At 66.8% G+C, this 18,640-nt stretch overlaps 2 protein-coding genes across 10 annotated transcripts; both read right to left on the bottom strand.

Annotated features, from left to right (window-relative positions):
* Positions 1 to 346: 346 nt before the first annotated feature.
* MMP23B (matrix metallopeptidase 23B) lies at positions 347 to 2,859 on the bottom strand. Of its 2 annotated transcripts, none has more exons than XM_082615194.1 (8): positions 2,524 to 2,859; positions 2,031 to 2,167; positions 1,819 to 1,958; positions 1,586 to 1,753; positions 1,042 to 1,206; positions 856 to 966; positions 638 to 764; positions 347 to 560 (listed from the first exon to the last, which is right to left on the bottom strand). In XM_082615194.1, exons 1-8 carry the CDS (start codon positions 2,680 to 2,682, stop codon positions 386 to 388), a joined length of 1,182 nt encoding a protein of 393 aa, XP_082471320.1. In that variant the 5' UTR covers positions 2,683 to 2,859; the 3' UTR covers positions 347 to 385. The 2 variants fall into 2 exon arrangements, with proteins under 2 accessions (XP_082471320.1, XP_082471319.1); XM_082615193.1 differs by having other exon boundaries at positions 518 to 550; positions 2,524 to 2,780.
* A 1,457-nt stretch (positions 2,860 to 4,316) lies between these two features.
* MIB2 (MIB E3 ubiquitin protein ligase 2) lies at positions 4,317 to 17,027 on the bottom strand. Of its 8 annotated transcripts, none has more exons than XM_082611856.1 (20): positions 16,778 to 17,027; positions 15,151 to 15,306; positions 12,238 to 12,363; positions 11,158 to 11,414; positions 10,874 to 11,045; positions 9,587 to 9,693; positions 9,288 to 9,482; positions 8,987 to 9,129; positions 8,776 to 8,883; positions 7,675 to 7,779; positions 7,214 to 7,591; positions 6,960 to 7,108; positions 6,719 to 6,875; positions 6,466 to 6,626; positions 6,237 to 6,363; positions 5,910 to 6,143; positions 5,308 to 5,486; positions 4,991 to 5,178; positions 4,822 to 4,887; positions 4,317 to 4,642 (listed from the first exon to the last, which is right to left on the bottom strand). In XM_082611856.1, exons 4-20 carry the CDS (start codon positions 11,402 to 11,404, stop codon positions 4,404 to 4,406), a joined length of 2,955 nt encoding a protein of 984 aa, XP_082467982.1. In that variant the 5' UTR covers positions 11,405 to 11,414; positions 12,238 to 12,363; positions 15,151 to 15,306; positions 16,778 to 17,027; the 3' UTR covers positions 4,317 to 4,403. The 8 variants fall into 8 exon arrangements, with proteins under 8 accessions (XP_082467982.1, XP_082467985.1, XP_082467986.1 ...); XM_082611859.1 differs by lacking the exon at positions 12,238 to 12,363 and having other exon boundaries at positions 7,214 to 7,347; positions 7,429 to 7,591; XM_082611860.1 differs by lacking the exon at positions 12,238 to 12,363 and having other exon boundaries at positions 7,214 to 7,347; positions 7,429 to 7,591; positions 8,776 to 8,871.
* Between the last annotated feature and the right edge of the window lie 1,613 nt (positions 17,028 to 18,640).

Raw genomic sequence — 18,640 nt, 5'->3', positions numbered from 1 at the left:
TGAGCTAGTTCCTCCTGCGGGCGCCCCCAGCCTCCCCCCCCCCACGCCGCCCCCGCTCACCCCACTCCCTTCAGGGAGGCCTTGCAGCCACAGGGCCCACCCCCTTCCCAGCCCTGAGCCCACGCGAGACCCCCGGCCCCACTGGCTCAGCGCGCTGGCCCTGGTGATGCTGCTGGCACCTGGGCCTCGGGTTACCCACTGTTCCAGGCCCGGCCTGGAGAAGCCCCTATCGGCCTGTCTCTGTGGACGGCATCCTCCCTGCAAGGAACTGGCTGCAGGCTCTGCACCCCGTGGGCCAAGACTGGCCGCCCACCCTCCCAAGAAAGGGCCAGGAGACTTGAGAGAGAAAGTGCTTTATCAGCATCCTCAGCCCTGCGGGCGGCGCTCAGCTCCGCAGGCGGACGCGCCACGAGTAGGTGCTGAGCACGTGCTGCCGCCGGCGCACCACGCACGTGTAGGTGCCCTCGTTGATGGCGTTGGCGATGATGCTCAGGTGCGCGTCGCCCAGCGCCAGGTAGCCGGGGTAGGAGAACTCCAGGGGCTCCTGGTCCTTGTACCAGCTGCGGGGAGGGTGGAGGGCTGGGCAGGGTCCCCGAGCCCCCCGCCCACCCTCGGGTCCCCAGGCAGGGTCACTCACTACACTTTGCCTTTCTTGTGGAGGATCTTCTGGCCGCAGCGGAAGGTCACATTCCTGCCCTCGGGCACCAGCCGGGTTTTGGTCCTGGGGGGCGGCGCGGTGGCAGCCACCGTGGGGAAGGGGAACTCTGCTCGTACGGGGTGGGGGGGCAGAGGCCACATCAGTACCCGGCGCCCTGGCCAGACAGACGCAGGCCGGTGCCTGACACCCAAGCTCACCGTAGCAGAAGTCGCAGCTGCTGGGACACAGCCTCTTCATGAGCCTCTGGCGGGCGTCGCAGAAACCCCTCCGCGCCCAGGACGCGCACACGAACAGCCGGTCCAGGCAGCCTGCAGGGGGGCAGCCTGGCCTCAGGGCCCGCCCGCCCCGGCCCCTGGCCCCGCCCGCTACGACCCCGCACTCACCGTAGAGCCGGTGCAGCCCCCACAGCTCGTCCTGCGACAGCGCCTTCCAGCCACGCAGCGTGGCGTTGAGGTGCATGAGCGCCCGGCCGTGCTGGGAGTGCATCAGGCCCAGCGCGTGGCCGATCTCGTGGGCCGCCACGTGCACCAGGTCGGTGAGCCACACGCCTGCGGGCCCGCCGGTCAGCGCCCGGGACCCGGCCCAGCCCTCCGCCGCCCCCCACCCCCACGCCCGCCCGCCGGCCTTGCCCCCGAGGCCCGAACCGCTGCTGCAGTGCCGGGAGCCTCCCTCGGGCAGCCGTGGGAAGATAAGAGTGTTCCAGGCTGGCAAGGCGGTGAGCTGGCCCCCAGGAATGCAGCTCCAGCTCGGGCTCCGGCGGTGTGGGGGGAGGGGGCTTCAGGGCTCCCGGAACCCAGGCTTACGGCCTCCTCCCAGCCTGCCCCTGCCCGCCTCCCTGATCCCAAATCCCAGCCATGACCCCCACAAAGCCCTCCCGCTGTACCCGCCGTGGTGCGAGGGCCCCACGGGAGGCCAGGCCGGCGTCACCTTTCTTCCAGCTGTAGCGTGTGGGGCCCAGGACCCAGTACTCGCTGTCGTCAAAGTGGATGCCGCCGTGCGGGGGGAAGAAGGCGTGGGCCAGCTCGCCCGTGGGGCCGTCGAAGCAGTGGTGCATCGGGGAGACCAGGCAGTCCGTGTGGTTGACCGGGTAGAAGCCTGCAGGAGCACGGGGCTGAAAGGGGGCCTTGGGGCGGGGCGGGGACTGGGGGCACGGCGCCCACCTATGCGGAGGTCGCTGGGCTGCTCAGGGGCCACCTCGCGGAAGCTGAAGGGGGACACGTCACTCCACATGCGGAAGGCGGCGGCCAGGCCCCGCCGGGTCTCTCTGGGGCTGAGCAGGTTCCTCGGGAAAGAGAGGATCCTGGGGTGGGAGTCATGGTCAGGGGTGGCAGCCAGGCAGCACCGGCCCCCCCCTCCAGGGCCAGGGTCGCACCTGTATGTGAGGTTGAAGTGGTCCCAGCGCAGCCGGGTCGGGGTCAGCGTGTAGCGGCGTCTGCGGGGCGCCGGGGGGTGCGGCGGGCCAAGGCTTGGGGTGGCGAGCACACCCGCGGTCGGGGGCACAGCGGCTCCCTTCGAGGGAAGCAAGTGCCCCGTGGGGAGGCAGCAGGGACTGTCCCCAAGCCGCGAGGAAAAGGGCCTCGAAGGACGGGAGGGCGCGCGCTCCAGGGAGCGCTGGCGCTCTCTCCAGGGAGGGACTCTCTTTTTGTCTTTCGGCATTTTCTGGTTTTCCACCCCGAGCCAGGGCTACTTAACAGCCAGAAAGAAAAACGTTACTAAAAACAGGCCAGGTCGGAGTGGGCGGAGCTGCCGGCAGATGCTGCCCCCCGCCCCCCCCATCAACGGACACGGACTCGCCGACTCAGGCCCGGACGCGCAGCCGGGGCCAACCCGCCCGCTCCCGCGCCCGCTCCCGCGCCCGCTCTCACCTGCGCTGTGCTCGCCACGGGCCGGTTCCCCAGGGCCCCCGGCCGGGCCAGCAGCACGAGCGTGGGGAGGAGGCACAGCGCGCCCAGCACGGCTCCGAGCAGGCGGGCCCGGTCGTGGGCCCCCGACGCCGCTGAGGGGACGCAGGCCCCGTGGCCCATGGCGCCTGCGGACTCGCTGTCGGGGCTCAGGCGGCGGGGCAGCGCGGCGGCGGCGGCTCGGGTTACAGCCCTGAGGGGGAGGGCGCGCGGCTGCCCCGAAGGGAACCAGCTGGCCGCCTGCTGTCGGGAGCACCCCTGACACCTCCAGCCTGGGGTGCGGGGACCCGGGCCTGTGGGTCGGTGGCGGTGGCCTGGGCAGGGCCAACTGGGCGGGGTCACTTGTCGGGGGTGGGGGTGGGTGTTGCGAGGAGGGCCCCGGACGCCAGGGAAGGGACGGACACCGGGGGCTTGGGCTTAGGCAGGAGTGGTCAGCCGAGTCCCCAAACTCGCTGGGAGTTGACTGACTTGGCAGCTTTTCTCCCAAACGGAGTTCCCCTGGACACCGGATGAGACCCGGCAGTGGGACCTCCATCCTGGCCAGCTCGGGACACGTCCCCTGCAGGCGCTGGTTGACAGGGACCCCGCGAGAGCGGAGGGATGCGACGGGAGGGGACGTGGCAAGTGAGTATCGGGCTGAGGAAGAGGGAGAAGGAGGCGCCTGCGGAGCAAGGCTTGGGGTGCCAGGAGGGAGGGGGACCTGCAGGGGCCAGCGGAAGGACCCATGGAGGGTGACAGGGACAGCGCACAAGGGGCGGGGCGCCGCAGGAATCCCCACCAGGCGCTGCCTGCCGAGAGCGCGCAGGGCCGAAGTCTGAAGGATCCTGGGTTGGGGCTGGGGGACCGGGTGTCCCGGGGGCAGAAGGCTCGACGGGACGGCTTTCAGGTCATGCCTGACAGAGGAGCTGAGCCAGGCGGGATGTAGGCGAGGGCGCCTCTGGGCTTGGGGAACCGGCATCCTGGGCGGGACGGGCCTCCCGCCAGGGCGGAGCGGCCGGGGGGAGGGGAGATGGGGTGGGGGCTGGGCCGAATCAGAGGAGGCGCGGGGGGCGGGAGGGGAGGGGGGGGCTGGCCCTCCCCGTTCTCCACCCAGGCCTTGAGCCCAGAGTGACAGTGGCGCGCCGGGCCAGCGGGGTCAGCGCCAAGTGGCTGGCTGGCAGCCTTGAGGCTCCGGGGGAGCATTTCGGTGGTTCTTGGAAAGCGCCCGGCCGCGGGGCCCAGACCAGGGCCGTGCCCGCCGCCCCGATGGCTAAACGTCTACGCCGACAAACCGACCTTCTCTGTCCTATGCGCTGCCCTACTCCCCAGGTCCGTGTTCCACCTCCCCCACTCAGTGGTCCTGAAACCCTGCCGGGGCTTCTGGCTTGAATCAGAGGCCTCGCCCAACTCCCCGCTTAGCCAGGACTGCACAGCCCGCCACGAGACCGGGTTCTCCTCTGGCCAAAGTCTGTCGTCTCCACAGCCCGCCCCAGGCGCAGGGAGGAGGCGCTGCTGGGGCTTCGGTCCAACCAGGGCTCTTGGGCGACACCGCGAGCCCGGGCCCCGTCCTTTCTGGCCCAGAGACCGGGATCCTGGCAGGACTCTGGACCCGTGAGTCCTGGGAAGAAGAGCAGGACACGCAGGTCGGGAGGGGCCAGGCGGGGCCTCTGGCCGAAGCGCAGAGCCCAGCGCTGGGCCAACGGCGGAAGGGGGCCAGGTCGGGATGGTCCGGGGTGGGGGACCCACGGCCCCGCCCCAGGCAAGCAACCAGGCGCAAAGTCCGTTAATCTTTTTATAAAATACAGAGTAGGGGCTTGCGAAGGCGGTCGCGGGGCGTGGCCCCGGAACGAGGCAGGGGGCGCGGGCTACACGAAGATCTGGATGCGGTCGCGGATGGGCTGGCGGCAGATGGGGCAGGCGCTGAGCGCAGCGCCGCAGGGCGCGCAGGCGCCGTGACCGCACTGGAACACGAGGCGGATGTGGCTGTCGATGCAGATGGGGCAGGTGATGCGCTCCTCCATCTGCCGGTAGCGGCTCTGCAGCTCCTCCACCAGCTGCCGCGGTGGGCCGGGGGCGGGGGCAGCGCTGACCACCTCCGTGCCGTCTGCGGGAAGGGGTCCCAGTCAGAGGCAGGGGCTGTGGAGGCCCGGGGCTTGGGGGAGAACCGCGGGTGGGAGCGGGAGCCACGACAGGGGACGGAGCCGTGAACCGCGGGGCGAGGCGCAGCGGCCCACACCTGGGGTGGGGTGGGGTGGGGTGGGGGCGGGGGGGGCCGAGCCCCACCTGGGCGCAGCTTCTTGCCGATGGCCGCCTGGCACCTGATGCACTTCTTCATCCTGCGGGCGCACTCTGCGGGGGAGCGCACGGCTGAGCGAGGCCCCCCGCCTGGCCGCCGCACCCCCGGCCCGGCCCGGCCCGGCCCGGCCCGGCCCGGCCCGGCCCCTGCACTCACCCTCACACACCGTGCGGTGCTGGCAAGGCGAGAACAGCACGAGCAACGCCGGCTCCGAGCACACCAGGCACTCGGCGGCCTCGGGCCCGGACGGCGCAGCGACGTGCAGGTTGGTAACCGTGTTGGGGGCACTGAGCGCCAGCCTTGGGCCCTGGGCCGCGCCCCCGCCGCCGCCAGCCTGCCGCTCCCTGCGTGGGCAGAGGGGGCTTGAAAGGGCCCGGGGCTGCGGGCGGGCCCGCCCCCGGCCCCCGGCCCCCGGCCCCCCGGCCCCCGGCCCCCGGCCCCCGGCCCCCGGCCCCCCGGCCCCGCCCGCTCACCGGAAGCGCTGGGCACAGCCCTGCAGGGCTTTGAGCAGGCGGCCCTCAGCTGCCAGGTCCAGCGGGCTCCGGCCGCGGTGGTTGGCGTAGCTCAGGTCGGCGCCCTCCAGCGCCAAGAAGCAGGCGACCGCCGCGCCCGCCGTCAGCTCCGTGCTGCCCGGAAGACCCGAGGCCTGTAGCTGGGTGGCAGGACAGACGACGTGAGGGCGGGAGCCTGGGAACGCTGGCCTGGAGGGAGCCTGGCTGGCACCGGGCTTCAGAAGCCTGGGCCCCGCCCGAGACCACCGGAGCTGCCGGAGGCAGGCGGGTAAAGGCCCCTGCCGGCAGAGGGGCCGGGTCCTGACACGCGAACCCCCGCCCACACGGCACCCCGCCCCCTTTCCCAGGCTGGTCTGAAGCACAGAATCTCAGGAACACTGGCCACACAGCGGTGACTGGGGTCGCAGAAGACACCTCCTGCAAACCGCTGCGGCCCGGGCTGTCCCACCCTGAGAGGGCCTGGTCAGGGCTCTCCCCGAAGTTGGAGGTGGGCAGAGGACACAGGGGTCTGCAGCCAGGTGCCACGGCCCACCTCTCAAGCACCCAGAGCCACGCTTCCTCACCCTTGACAGCAGCTGCAAGGCCCCTGGGTCCCCCCCGGCCCCATCAGTCGCCAGGGGCAGCAGCTGGTGACGCTGCAGCGCCACATGCAGAGCTGTGTCCCCCTCCTCATCCTCGGCGTTGACGCTGCAGCCAGCGTCCACCAGCAGCGGCACCAGCCCCACGTGGGCCTGCTGCACAGCCAGGTGCAGCGGGGACTGGAGCTTACGGTTGCGAACATTCACGTCACAATGGCCCTGGGGGGTGGGGTGGGGCACAGGCTCAGCCCGAGGACCCCGGTGGGCCCCGACACCCCGGCCCCCAGGCCGCCCAGGACCCCGCGTCCACACCTCTCGGATGAGAACCTGGGCCACCTCCCTGTGGTCGTTCAGGGCGGCCAGGTGCAGCGCCGTGAACCCATCCTCCTTCTTGGCGTCCACCAGCTGCCGGGCCCGCGCCAGAATCCTTCTGACGGCTCTGTGGGAGCAGGGAGACGCATCTGGGGTCAGGGGCCACCCCAGAGTGGCCCAGCAGCACAGCAGGAGCTGGCTTCTGGCTATGCGTCCACCCCCAACTCACAGCGTGTGGCCTTTGAGGGATGCATGGTGCAGCAGGGTGAAGCCTTGGCTGTTGGTGGCAGTGACATCGATGCCCGGCACCTCGGTGAGGACCTCCACGATGCCGCTGGCGCCAGTGCCCGCCGAGATGGCACAGTGCAGGGGCGTGTCAGCATGGGCATCCTGCCGGTGGTGGGCCAGTAGTCACTGGGCAAGAAGGTCTTGGTCACTGCCTCCTTGACCCCAGGGATAGGGCCAGGGGACCCAGCACTCACGGGCAGGTTGACGTCACAGCCGCGCTCACAGAGGACCCTCACCACCTCCAGGAAGCCCCTCTGCACGGCCACGTGCAGCGCCGAGCTCCGGGCGCCGTTAAGAGTGTTGGCCCCGCAACCCGAGCTCAGGAGCAGCCGGGCGGCCTCGGGCTGGTTCCTGGCGGGAGAGGAAGCAGGAGGGGCGCTGTGCCCACTGGCTGGACCTGCGGGCCCGGCCCCCCGCGCCCCGGCCAGGCCTCACCCCAGTGCCGCGTAGTGCAGCGCCGTGCTGCCCTCGTCGTCTGGCAGGTCCACGCCCGCCCGAGCCTGCAGCAGCAGCCGCACCAGCTCCACCTGGCCTAGGTAGGCAGCCACCTGCAGGGCGGTCCTGCCATGGTTCTTGGTGTCCACCTGCCGGGAGGGCGGAGGGTTAGCCCCTGGCCCCGGCCCCTCCCGCTGGGGCTGGTGGGGCCGGGGCAGGGGTGGGGGTGGCGGGGGCTGGTCTCGGGAGCTTGCCTGCTCCGGGTGTCGCCGCAGCAGGTCCAGAGCCCGGGCCACGTTGCCGAGGGCCACCTCCACCACCAGCCTCCCCGGGTGCTCCAGGTCACTCTTCTGGGCTCGAAGCTTGTCCAGGACGACACTCAGGGAGCCTGGGGAGGGCGGGGCTGAGGTTCGGCGGTGGCCAGGGGCGGCCCCGCCCCCCACCAGCCGCCCGCGGTGGCTGCCCTCACTTTTGTTCTCCCGGGCGCGCTCGGCCACGTCCAGGTTGGCGTCCTCCTCAGGCCGGTAGGCCACCAGGCAGGAGGGGCTGAAGGTCCACAGCTTACCGCTGACCAGCACACCCAGGTTCCCATCTGCGAAAACCTTCAGGACTCTCCCTACGTGGCCCAGAGCCTGGTGGGGAGAGGGCGGGGTCTCAGGTGGGCCTCCCAGGGGCCAGGGAGCTGGGGGTGGGGAGGTAGGGGTGAGGGACTCACGGGGGCCATGTCATCTGTCCACTCGCCATGCCCGGCCTGCAGCCGCTTCACCATGTCGAGGTCGTCAATGACCCGCACAACTTCACCCACCGAGCAGGAGTTGTGCTGAGTGACAGAGAACCATGTGAGGGGCCCCCGGCAGGTGTGGCTGCCTGGGGTCGTAGAGCAGGAAGGTGCCCCCATCCAGCTCCACAGGACAGGCTGGCCTGGACAGGACCCCAGCCCCTGCCCGAAAGCACAACCAGAGGGTCTGGCCCGATAGGGGCGACGGGTGACCAGGGCAGCCCTTGGTGACCGAGCCTCAGAGCCATGCGGGTGACAGCCAGAGAGGCGACAGACATCAGCATCCAGACGGGGCAGAAGCCAGCTGGGGGGGTGTGCAGGCCAGGGTGGGCCTGTCCCTGCACACTGACGGGGGAGCGGGGGCAGCACAGCCAAGACCAGACTAGCCTGGCTCGGGGGAGGGGGGCCCACAGGATGGCTGGGGGGCCAGGCCGGAACAGCACGGAGGGGGTCAGGGCTGCTCCTCCCTCACCCCCAAACCTTTCCTAGCAACTCCCTCCTCGCCCTTGCCCTCGTGGGTACAGAGCTCACTCTACAAACCACCTGTCCTATGACCCCACCATCCCCCATCCTTGAAGGCAGATGTGCCCCAGCAGTCCCAGAGCTGAGTGCTGGCGCTGCCCCCACCCAGGTGCCATCACTGCTGCCTCCCACCCCCTCCATCCCTCATCCAAGGGATACTGTTCCCAGGCAGCTCTCACCACACCCACCCCGCCCACAGCCCCGGCCAAGGTCCACCCCACCCTCCTAAGAAAGTACGCCCGACCCGCCATCTCCTGCCTGTGGCGGCAGAGGCCCCTCTGGCCCTCAGAACAGATGTTCGCGCCTGGCCTGCCGTCCCGGCTTCCAAAAGCTCCCCGCAGCCCCCACCCCCGTGCCTCACACCAGGGTCCCCTCTCCCTGGACCTCGTCCCCTCTGGACCCCACCATGCCCTCCCCTCTTCCTCAGGGCCTGAGGGAGGCACTCCCAGGGCCAAGCCAGCACGTTAAAGGGGGTACAGAAGTGAGCAGAGAGGCTCAGCCCGGCCCCCCATGCACCTTGGTGAGAGCCCCAGGGTGGAAGGTCCAGCGGGTCTTGTGGCTGAACTGCACACGCACGTCCCCACGGTCCGTGATGCGGTGTACGGTGCCCATCTGTCCGATACACTGCGGCGGGTCACGGAGGCTGTGGCCAGGTGGAGCACGAGGGCGGGGGTCCAGAGGAGGTGGGGAGGGGGGGCACGGGGACTCGGCAGTTGGGGCGGCTCACCTTGGCCATCCGGGGGTTCCATCCACCGTGGCCTTCCTGCATGTCCCTCAGGATGTCCGCATCCAGCAGACACTTGACCTTGTCCCCGTGCTGGAAGGGCTGGCCATCAGCACTGACCCTGCGCTGCAGCTCTGCGGGCTTGCCTGGGGGCAGGTGGCAGGCCCAGCTCAGGTGGGTGCCTCCGCCCCCACCCCTCCCCTCCCCTCCGTGACCTCACAGGCCAACCCTGGCCCAGGGTTGCCGCTGAGGCTCAGCCAGGACAGAGAAAGACTGGGTGGGTGTCAGTGGGGCCCGCCCGTACCGAGCCTCGGGAGATGGTCCCTGTAGTAGAAGCCGCCGGCTGCCTCGCCCACACACTTGAGGTCCACCTTGCCCTTGTGGCCCACGCGGTACACGTTGGTGGTGCCGTCGGCCCACGTCACGCTGGCCACGCTCCGGCCTGTCTCCACATCCCAGCCACGGATGTCCACCACTCGGCCTGGCTTCCCTTCCCCTCCTGGGAGACAGTGGCCCCACCAGTAGACTAAGCCTGTGCCACGGGGATGAGCCATAGCCGGTGGCAGCCCCACCCCCACCTTCCCACCCAGGCCCCCCACTCACCATCCTGCGAACCCCACTCCCAGTCGGGGCCCCGGACCACCTTCGCTCCCTGGAAGATGCCCCTTAACGGGATCCTTGGGAGGCCCTGGCGGGGACTCAGCGTGACCCTACGAGAGAGAGAGTGGGTCCCAGGCCGTGGGGGACAACCATGCAATGGGGCAGGCCCCCGGCCCTAGAATCCGAAGGGTGGGGCGCCGCCAGCTCCCAGGCCCGGCTCTCCCTCCCCCCGGAGCAGCTGGCCCCACAGGTCAGTGCCCTCCACACTCTGGGCCTCGAGTGGGGCTGCGGCCCAGGTCCCTCCAGGAGACCTTTTTTTTTTTTTTCGATTTGGCCACGCCATGCAGCTTGTGGGGTCTTAGTTCCCAGACCAGGGATTGAACCTGCACCCTCGGCAGTGACAGTGCAGAGTCCTGACCACTGGACCGCCAGGGAAGTCCCTGGGGGCCCTTTCACGATGTCAGGCGAGAAGGGCGGCCCAGGCCCACCCTCACCACACACCCTCTACGTGCGGTCACACCAGATCTGCCGCCTCCCGTTAGAGCTGGCCCCGAGCTCAGCGCACGGCCTGGCCCAGGGGAGCTCAGCACGTGGGAAGCAGAGTGAGCAAGGCAGGCTCGGCCAGAGGCGCCCGGACAGCTGACCCTGGCTCCCACACTGGCCAGGGGCGGCTGGGACGTGGAGCACACCCCTCCCCTCCGTGTGTGGGGGGTGTCAAGGAGGCGAGGGCAACAGTGCAGGGACCAGGGGTGCACCTCTGGCACCCCACCCAGGCCAGTGGACTCCTCCCCAGCCTGGTCCCCCCCACCCCGACCACAGCAAAGGAGCCTGCCAGCCAGGCCAACAGCACCTCCACAGGTGCGGATGCCGGCAGCACGCCCCAGGCAGGCCACCCTCAGTGCCCCGGCCACGCCGGCACTGGGGGACCACTGGGGAGCCTGGCTCTAGGAGGGGACCGGGACACCGGAGAAGGCCCCATTCACAGCACCCACCTCCGCAGACCTGCTCGGTGGACACGGTCGCCTTCCGCAGGAATAAGGGACTGGTGTCAATGCCCAGGCCCCCCGGCGTGACCACGACCCTGGCCACTCCTCCAGGAAATGGCTCAGGAAGGACTCGACCTGTACCCTGGGGAGTGGCCAGCAGGAGGCAGCTCCAGTCCTCCCAGACCAAGGCTGCTCGGATGTCAGCGGTGCGCTTGCGAGGCCCTGGACGTAAGCGGGAAGGACGCAGGGCCGCCGGGGCCCCCTCGGGTCCGCGCCCACACCCGGGGGCGGCAGGGGAACTCACGGGCGCGAGTGGGCCGTCTCGTAGCGCTCGAAGGCGTGGGCCGGGTCGTGCTTGTTATGCATGTAGCACTGCGTGCAGAGATCGTAGTCGAAGCAGACGCGGCACTTCCAGCGCATGCCCCGCAGCCCGTGCTTCTTGCAGCAGTCGCAGATAATGTTGGGGTGGCGGACGCCTGCGGGCGGGCAGCGTCAAGGGGCGCCGCGCGGCCCCGCCCCCTGCCCGGCCCCGCCCCTCTGCCCGGCCCCGCCCCCTCCAGGCCCCCCCCCCCCCCCCCCCCCGCGCACCGATCTGGGCGTTGTCGTAGAGCAGCAGGTCATGCGCGCCCTGGTAGCCCGCGCGGTAGTTGGTGCGCGTGCCGTGGTCCCACTGCACGACCACCGTGCGGTCGGGGGTCGAAGGGCTGCCGTGGCGGCCGAGCTCCACCACCGTGCCCACGCCGCCCTCGCCGCCGTCCTGCTGGCCCCATTTCCAGTCCACGCCACGCACCACGCGCATGCCCACCTGCACGCCCGCCTGGGGGTCTGGCTCCATGGTGGGAGACCTGTGGGCAGAGGGCACCCTCAGGCCACATCGAGAAGGCCACACGGGCTGGCACCAGTTCTGGGAGGGCTGCCAGGGAGAGATGGATGGGAACGGGGGTGGGGTGGAACACGGGGAATGCCCTGGGGCTGGAGGGGGGGCCTGTGAAGTAGAGACCAAAGGGGGCCCACGTGGCCACCCGCCAGCAGCACGGGAGACCAGCTGCAAAAGCAGAGGTGGGCCCGTCCTGGAGGGAGGGTGGGACACCTCTTTGGAAAGGGCCTGCCAGCCGCTGTGGGGCGCTGGAGCAGAAGTGTGGGGGCCATCCTGGTGACAGGACTGCAGGTCCCCAGGGGACCAGGGGACAAGACTCGGCTGGGAGGAGGGTCTGCCCGCACTGGCAGATCCGGTTCTGGGTGGCTGGCATACAGGGGCCACCAGGATTGCACACATCAACATGAAAGTTAAGACAATAAAACTTTCGGAAGAAAGCAGACTTTCTCTGTGTAGCCAACTGAGAAGCTGGACGGCACTTAAGCCTGGAGAGGCAGCGACACATACGCCACAACGGCCCTGCACCTGGAGTGTGGAAGGAGGGCCTGCAGATCTCAGGCACAAAGCAGACAACCCAAGAGGAAACAGGAAAATGCTGGAACAGGTGCCCCCAGCAGCTAACACACACAGGGTCTGATGCCACCCACAGCCCAGTGGGCAGCGCTGTGTGGTCCTTCTCCAGAGAAGCGTCGCCCAGCCACCCCAGGCAGGCCCTGACAGAGGTGGCGTGGTTCACAGCAGTGCCCACTCCAAGTGCTCAAGGGTGAACTGGGTCGTGACACGTGACTTACCTCCAAGGGAGCACAGACCACTGCACGACACACAGCAAAGCTCACAAACGCATGTCCAAGGAAAGAAGCCACGTGCCTGATTCCACCAATAGAAAGTTCACAAACCGGACAGACAAATCCAGGGCACTAGAGTCAGGGAGACAGAGGCGGAGGCGGTCACGGGGGGCTTGGGCCTGGGGGGGGACATGCTACTTCCTGATCTGGGTGCCAATTATATGCATGTTCACTTTGCTAACTTGGATCACTTATGACCTGGGCCTCCCTGTATATGTGATGCCTCAATAAATTTGTTTTACGACATGGATTTGGACAACGCCTAAGACGTTAAACCAACAGGACTTAATGCGGGAGAGAGCTCAGGGCTCCAGGACTGGAGGGGGCAGTCGCTGCTCCATCTCTGAGACTGAGCCTCTGCAGTGGAGCGGGCTCTCTCAGGTAGCATCGGGACCCCGAGGCTGGGGAGACGCTAGCCTGGGGCACCCAGCAGTCTCACTGCAGAGCTCCTGGAATGCCAGAGGGAGACCCTGAGGCTGGTTGGGGTGCAGCTGGCGCCTGTTAGCGCCCAGTGGCCCAGTGAAGCCACAGGCCACCAGGCCAGCCCAGAGCTTAGCCAGCAACAAGGAAAACCACGCATCACCCCTCCACCTGGACCCCGCCCCCCCAGCCCAAAACTCAGAACCCCAGACCTGAGCCCACAGGTCATCTGATGGCCACCCTCTGCCCAGCCCCACCTTGAGGTCTGCGCCAGCACAGGGCATGCAGGGGAGGGGCACTGCCCACAGGGCGAGGCTCCTGGTCCATGCCCAGCCTAGGGTCCAAGTGAAGGACCCTCAGATTCTCAGCAGCATGAACTGCTCAGCCAGTTCGGCTTCTGCAAGTCCCCCTGCCTCCCGGGCAGGCGCCTGTGACCGCTCCTGCCTCACCCCTCCCAAGACCACCAGGGCTTCCAGACGCAGGTGGACGATCTAAAAGGACGTGCCTTCCAGACCCAGTGGCCAATCTCCTCAGGGAAACCACTCGCTGCTCATTCACCTGGCCGGCTGCCCCCCCGCCGGGACCATGCCGCCTCCGCCTCCTGCCGCCCTCCAGCCGCCCTCCCCTCTGTGGTCTCTAGCCCCTGCTAAGATGGGGCACCAGGGCTTCTCCTTCCTTCCCGCCACAGCAAGACCACACGAGAATGCCTGTGGCTCTTCACTGCCAGTGAGCCCCAGACGAGGGCTGAGGGCCTGTGGGCCGCCACCTCGCAGGGCGGGCCGTTCACGTGTGGCCTCGGTCTCCTGCTCGGTGTCTCTCCGTCAGCAGCTGCCACACGTGTCTGACTCGGGCAGAGCAGCACAGCCTGAGCCAGTGGCCCAGTGGCTTAGTGGTGGCGCTGCCCCTTAGGGCACAGGCCCTGTCACGCCAGGCTGCCAACCTCAGCCAGATCGCACACGACCTCCTCCCTGCCGGGAGCCTCCAGAATTGGTCGTGGCCCGTGGGCAGTGCTGAGCTGCCTCTCGCCCTTCCCAGGCGCTCCTGTTGAGCCAGTCAGACTGGACCTCATTCCAGGCAACCACAGACCCAAACAAGTGTGGGGAGACAGGCCCAACGAGAGACCCCAGCTAGCAAGGGGCACACCATCTGCAGGGCCAGAAACTGGCCCTACGCTGAGATAAAGGGGCAGGAAAGGACGCCAGTCCCACGAGCCGGCCCTGTAGTCCTTCTGCAGACACAGTGGCATGCCCTCTGCCTGTAAGCCCAGCCCCTCAGCCTGCCTGGCCAGCTGTCACACCCACCCTCCTGGCGGCCTACAGACCCACTGGCCATGGGCTGCAGAACCATCTCCACCGAGACAGGGGACGGGGAGTGGACACCCTGAGCAGGATAGCAGGTGTGCCCAGTGCCTGGCTCTGCCCTCAGGGGAATGAGCAGAGAACGAACAGGGGGTGGAGGATGCCCAGCAGGGCCTGTGGGAAAACAGGGCCAAGTCCCAGCCAGCAGTGGCTCCACCAGGGCACCAGGGAAGTCCAGCCTGTCATGAGAAGCGCCTCTGACCAGCACCTGCTGCCTTCACTCCCCTATTTTGAGCACAGCCAGACAGCTATCCAGTGCTGGCCAGCAACCTCCCTGCTCCCAAAGGATGTCCCTCCCGGGAGCCCACTGGCCCACAGGGGACAGCCAAATGGACACGCTGAGTCTCGGGGTTCTTCCCACGCAGACCAGTGGCCCTTGAGGAGGACAGTGAGAAGAGAGGAGCGTCCCACCCCGCGGCACCCACAGCCTGGGGAGCCTCTTTTCACTTCCCCTCCACACTCCATCCCTGGGGGGCCCGGGGCTGGCCCTCGGCCACAGCACCCGCGCCCAGCCTGGTGTCACCTGACCTGGGGCCTGAGCAGGGCCCCCAGAGACACCTCCCTGCTCGCCCTCCTGGCTCCTGGACCTCAGCGCTTGGGCACAGCATACTAGGACCCTTGTGAAGCAGGCCAGGTGGCTTCCCAAGCCTCTCTGCCACTTCTCTCCCCCCACGTGCCTGGTCTTTGTCGCTGTTGTCACCAGGACCATGCAGATGGCCGCTCATGCTCCATGTGACCTCAGGTCCCCAGCCTGCCCAGTGTCAGAGGTCACTACCTCACCTCGGAAGGTGCCACCCGGGTGTGAGGAGAGGGGGTGGCCAGCGGGGAATGGACCGGGGTCAGGAGCAGGGGGGCAGCGAAGAAACCCTGAGGGGCTAGGGAGGAAGGGGATCCCCGTTTCAGTGCGAGGTTCACCCGAAGAGTTCTTCCTTTTTCTTCCTTTGCCAGAAATGCCGTACTCTAACATCTTCCTCAGAGCTCACAGGCCACCCCTGGCTGGCACCGGAACCCCCCCGAGGCCGTCACTATGAGGGTTTACGATGACCCTGAAGCGCTCCAGGTGCGAGCAGTCGGCACTTACCTTACAGCACACACCAGCCTCTCGTCAGCATCCCGGATGCTTAGCTGCTCCTTCCCGGGTCACAGGTTTGCTCAGACACCAAGATTTCCTGTTGGAAACTAGAAGCGATTGCCGACGCAGAACACAGCAAACCAAACAGGTAGTCAGCCAGCAAGTCTGGGGAAACATGGTTTTTAAAAGGCAGTTTTACACTTTTAGCATTTACCATCTCAACCAAACAGGTGTGGACACCTGGATCTGTTCTGTTGGTTTACTAGTTTCTCTTTTCACAAGAAACTTCCAGCTCTTGGAATGCAGAACTATTTCTAAAGCACACGTTGGGACAGTATAGAAATAAGGTGTTTGCCCTATTTGGACAATTTCATTGGAAAAACTTCAACAAGCTGCAAAGATGAAATCCCATTTAGCTAGGAAGTTGGCAAACTGCCTTTATTGAGAAGAATAAAGTTGCACGCTGACTGCTCACGACCAGAGGCTGCCACTCCTTCCCTGGCACCTCCGGCTGGGCTGATGATGCTGTTTAAATCCACACCATGTGTGGCACAGTCAACTGGCAAGACTTGGTGAATCAGTCTCCAGTCATGCGGCAGCTCTGGCTAAGGCAGAGGTGGCCATCCTGGGTGCCCAGGGAGTCTGGCCCCTCAGAGACCAGGTGAAGCCCTGAGACCCGACTTGGCCCAGTACAAACACACCAGCTGGGGGAAGGCCCGAAGGAAGTAGAGGGAGGTCATCACCCAAATCTTGGCCACCCAGATGGAAGCCCTCAGGCACCCCGCAGACTGCGCCACTGCACAGGGCCAATCTTGGGCGGGAGCACAACCTTCAGATACTTGTCGCACCTGCAGCAACAGGCCAGAGTGAGAAGGCAAGACGAGGGCACCTGCCAGGAAGGACCAGCTTTGCCAGGGCTGCCACTCTCACGCTGCCTCATCCCCAGCCCCGCTGGGCCCCCCAGGACCCTGTCTGGCACCTTTGCTTATTGCCTCTATTGGTTCAGAGCTCAGAGGGAGAGGCAGGATTATTTACCACCCCACCACCCCAGAGACACACTCAAAAACAAGCAAAGCCCCTCTGACATAGCATCAGACAGAATCCGAGCCCCTCAAGAGCTCACCTGTCTAGCTGTTCCGACAACCCCCGCCCGCCCAGAGACTGGTGGGCTGCAGCCCTGATGTCTGGAGACTTGCGGACTGGCCTCGAGCCTTGCTGAGCTTCAGCGCAAGCCCTGTGCCATCCGACCCTGCGGCGGCGGGGAGATGCCAAGACGCACAATCTACACGCCCGCTGTCCACAGGCTCATTCCCGGGCCCACGACCACGACCCCAGAGCTGCCCCAGGGGCCTGGCTCCTGCCCTGCAGGGCTCCCTGGGGTCTGGGGCCGCCGGGGATGGGGTCGGAGGGCTGGCGAACGGCAAGGCCCCGGGCTGAGCCTTGGACTCGAGCAGCTGGCCTGCGGGGGGGCGGGGCTGGACAGGCTGGGCCGGGCGCCCGCCCCGAAACTGCCTCCCCACTCACTCCCTGGGGTCCGCCCCGCCCCTGTCATTCGTCACCTTCCTCGGGAAGCCGCCCCGGGCCCCCGCCGCTGCCAGTCCCCGGCCCTGGTGCCCTTGTCTACCCCTCCACTTGCCCCGAAGTTTGCGTCCCGCCTGCTTCGCGCGGGGGCTCCGGGGGCCTGAGGAGAGCCCAGTCTGTCAGCCGGCCGACTGCGGCCTCAGTGTGTGCGGCGACCGGCCCGCGAGCTAGGCTGCTCAGAGTCAGCCAACCAGCCAGGCTGCCCCGCCTCGCCGCGCAGCACCAGAGCCCACCGGCCAAGGCCGCCCGAAGCCCCCGGCGCTCGGGGCTCTGGGGCCGCCGCGAGGCCTGCCGGGACTTGTAGTCCGCAGCCCGCTAAGACCGTGGCCGGGGGGCGGGTCCGAACCACAACTCCCAGGAGGGCCGGCAGCGCCGTGACGTAACGGGGGTGAGGGCGTGAGCTACGGCTGCAGTCCCGTCCTGATTGGGAGAGGGGGGCCTCCAGCTCTGCTTTCCCGGGAAGGGTTCGGGTCGGCTGTGCGTCGCCTGACTGGGGATGGGCTCGCGTCTGACAGCGTGTGCGCACGTCGTCAGAGGGATGCAGACTGCAGGCTGTGGCGACTCTAGGGCCTCTCACCACCCGGGGCCGCGGCCCGGAGGGCGCGGGAACACTGCCACCCCGAGCCGCCCGGGCTACCGAAGACTGCGCACGCGCGGACCCGGGATGCGCGAACCAGGCGGCCTTGCCTCCGCAGCGGAGGGGCGGGGCGTGAGGCGGAAGTGCGTCACCCTTCCCTACTCTACGTGGCACCGCTGGGTTCGGAGACGCGTTTGGTTGCCGTGGAGACCCGCTAGGCTGGGCCTCCAGGACGTAGAAATGAGAAGTTGTTACAGCCAACTCCTTTTTTTTTTTTTTTTTTTTTTTTGCAGTATGCGGGCCTCTCAGTGTTGTGGCCTCTCCCATTGCGGAGCACAGGCTCCGGACGCGCAGGCTCAGCGGCCATGGCTCACGGGCCCAGCCGCTCCGCGGCATGTGGGATCTTCCCGGACCGGGGCACGAACCCGTGTCCCCTGCATCGGCAGGCGGACTCCCAACCACTGAGCCACCAGGGAAGCCCCAGCCAACTCCTTTTGACTTGAGTTATTTTAAAATCAAAGTCACATAATTCAAAAAGACACATGCACCCCAATGTTCATTGCAGCACTATTTACAATAGCCAGGTCATGGAAGCAACCTAAATGCCCATGGACAGACGAATGGATAAAGAAGATGTGGCACATATATATTCCATATATACAATGGAATATTACTCAGCCATAAAAAGGAGCGAGGTTGGGTCATTTGTGGGGACGTGGATGGATCTAGAGACTGTCATACAGAGTGACGTAAGTCAGAAAGAGAAAAACAAATATTGTATTTTAACGCATATATGTGGCACCTAGAAAATGGTACAGATGAACCGGTTTGCAGGGCAGAAACAGAGACACAGATGTAGAGAACAAACGTATGGACACCTAGGGGGAAAAGTGGCGGGGGTGGTGGTGGGATGAACTGGGAGATGGGGATTGACATGGATACACTAATATGTATAAAATGGATAACTAATAAGAACCTGCTGTATAAAAAAATAAAATTAAATTTAAAAAAAAGTTTTTAAAATAAAATCAAAGTCACGCCAGTGCATGGTTTTTTATTCACGCAGAACTGAAGACGTAGTGAACAACAGCGGTCCCGTGCCAGTCTCCCCAGAGGCAAATACTTCCAACCCTTGTAGCTTTTCCTCTGGCAGAAACCTCCACGTTTCTCAACCAAAGACTGCTAGTTTTTGAGGTATTAAATATAGACATTTCTATGGACTTCCCGAAGTAAGGGAGGAAGCAGGCTCTCCAAGCAACTCCCCGCCCGCCCCACCCCCACATTTTCACGACTGTTCACAGTGACGGTGTAAAACCACGCCTCCATCTTGTACCACCTTTT

The sequence above is a fragment of the Mesoplodon mirus genome (assembly GCF_964341445.2).
Source record: "Mesoplodon mirus genome assembly, chromosome: 3".
NCBI lineage: Eukaryota > Metazoa > Chordata > Mammalia > Artiodactyla > Ziphiidae > Mesoplodon > Mesoplodon mirus.
This window is presented reverse-complemented; position numbering and strand designations above follow the sequence as displayed.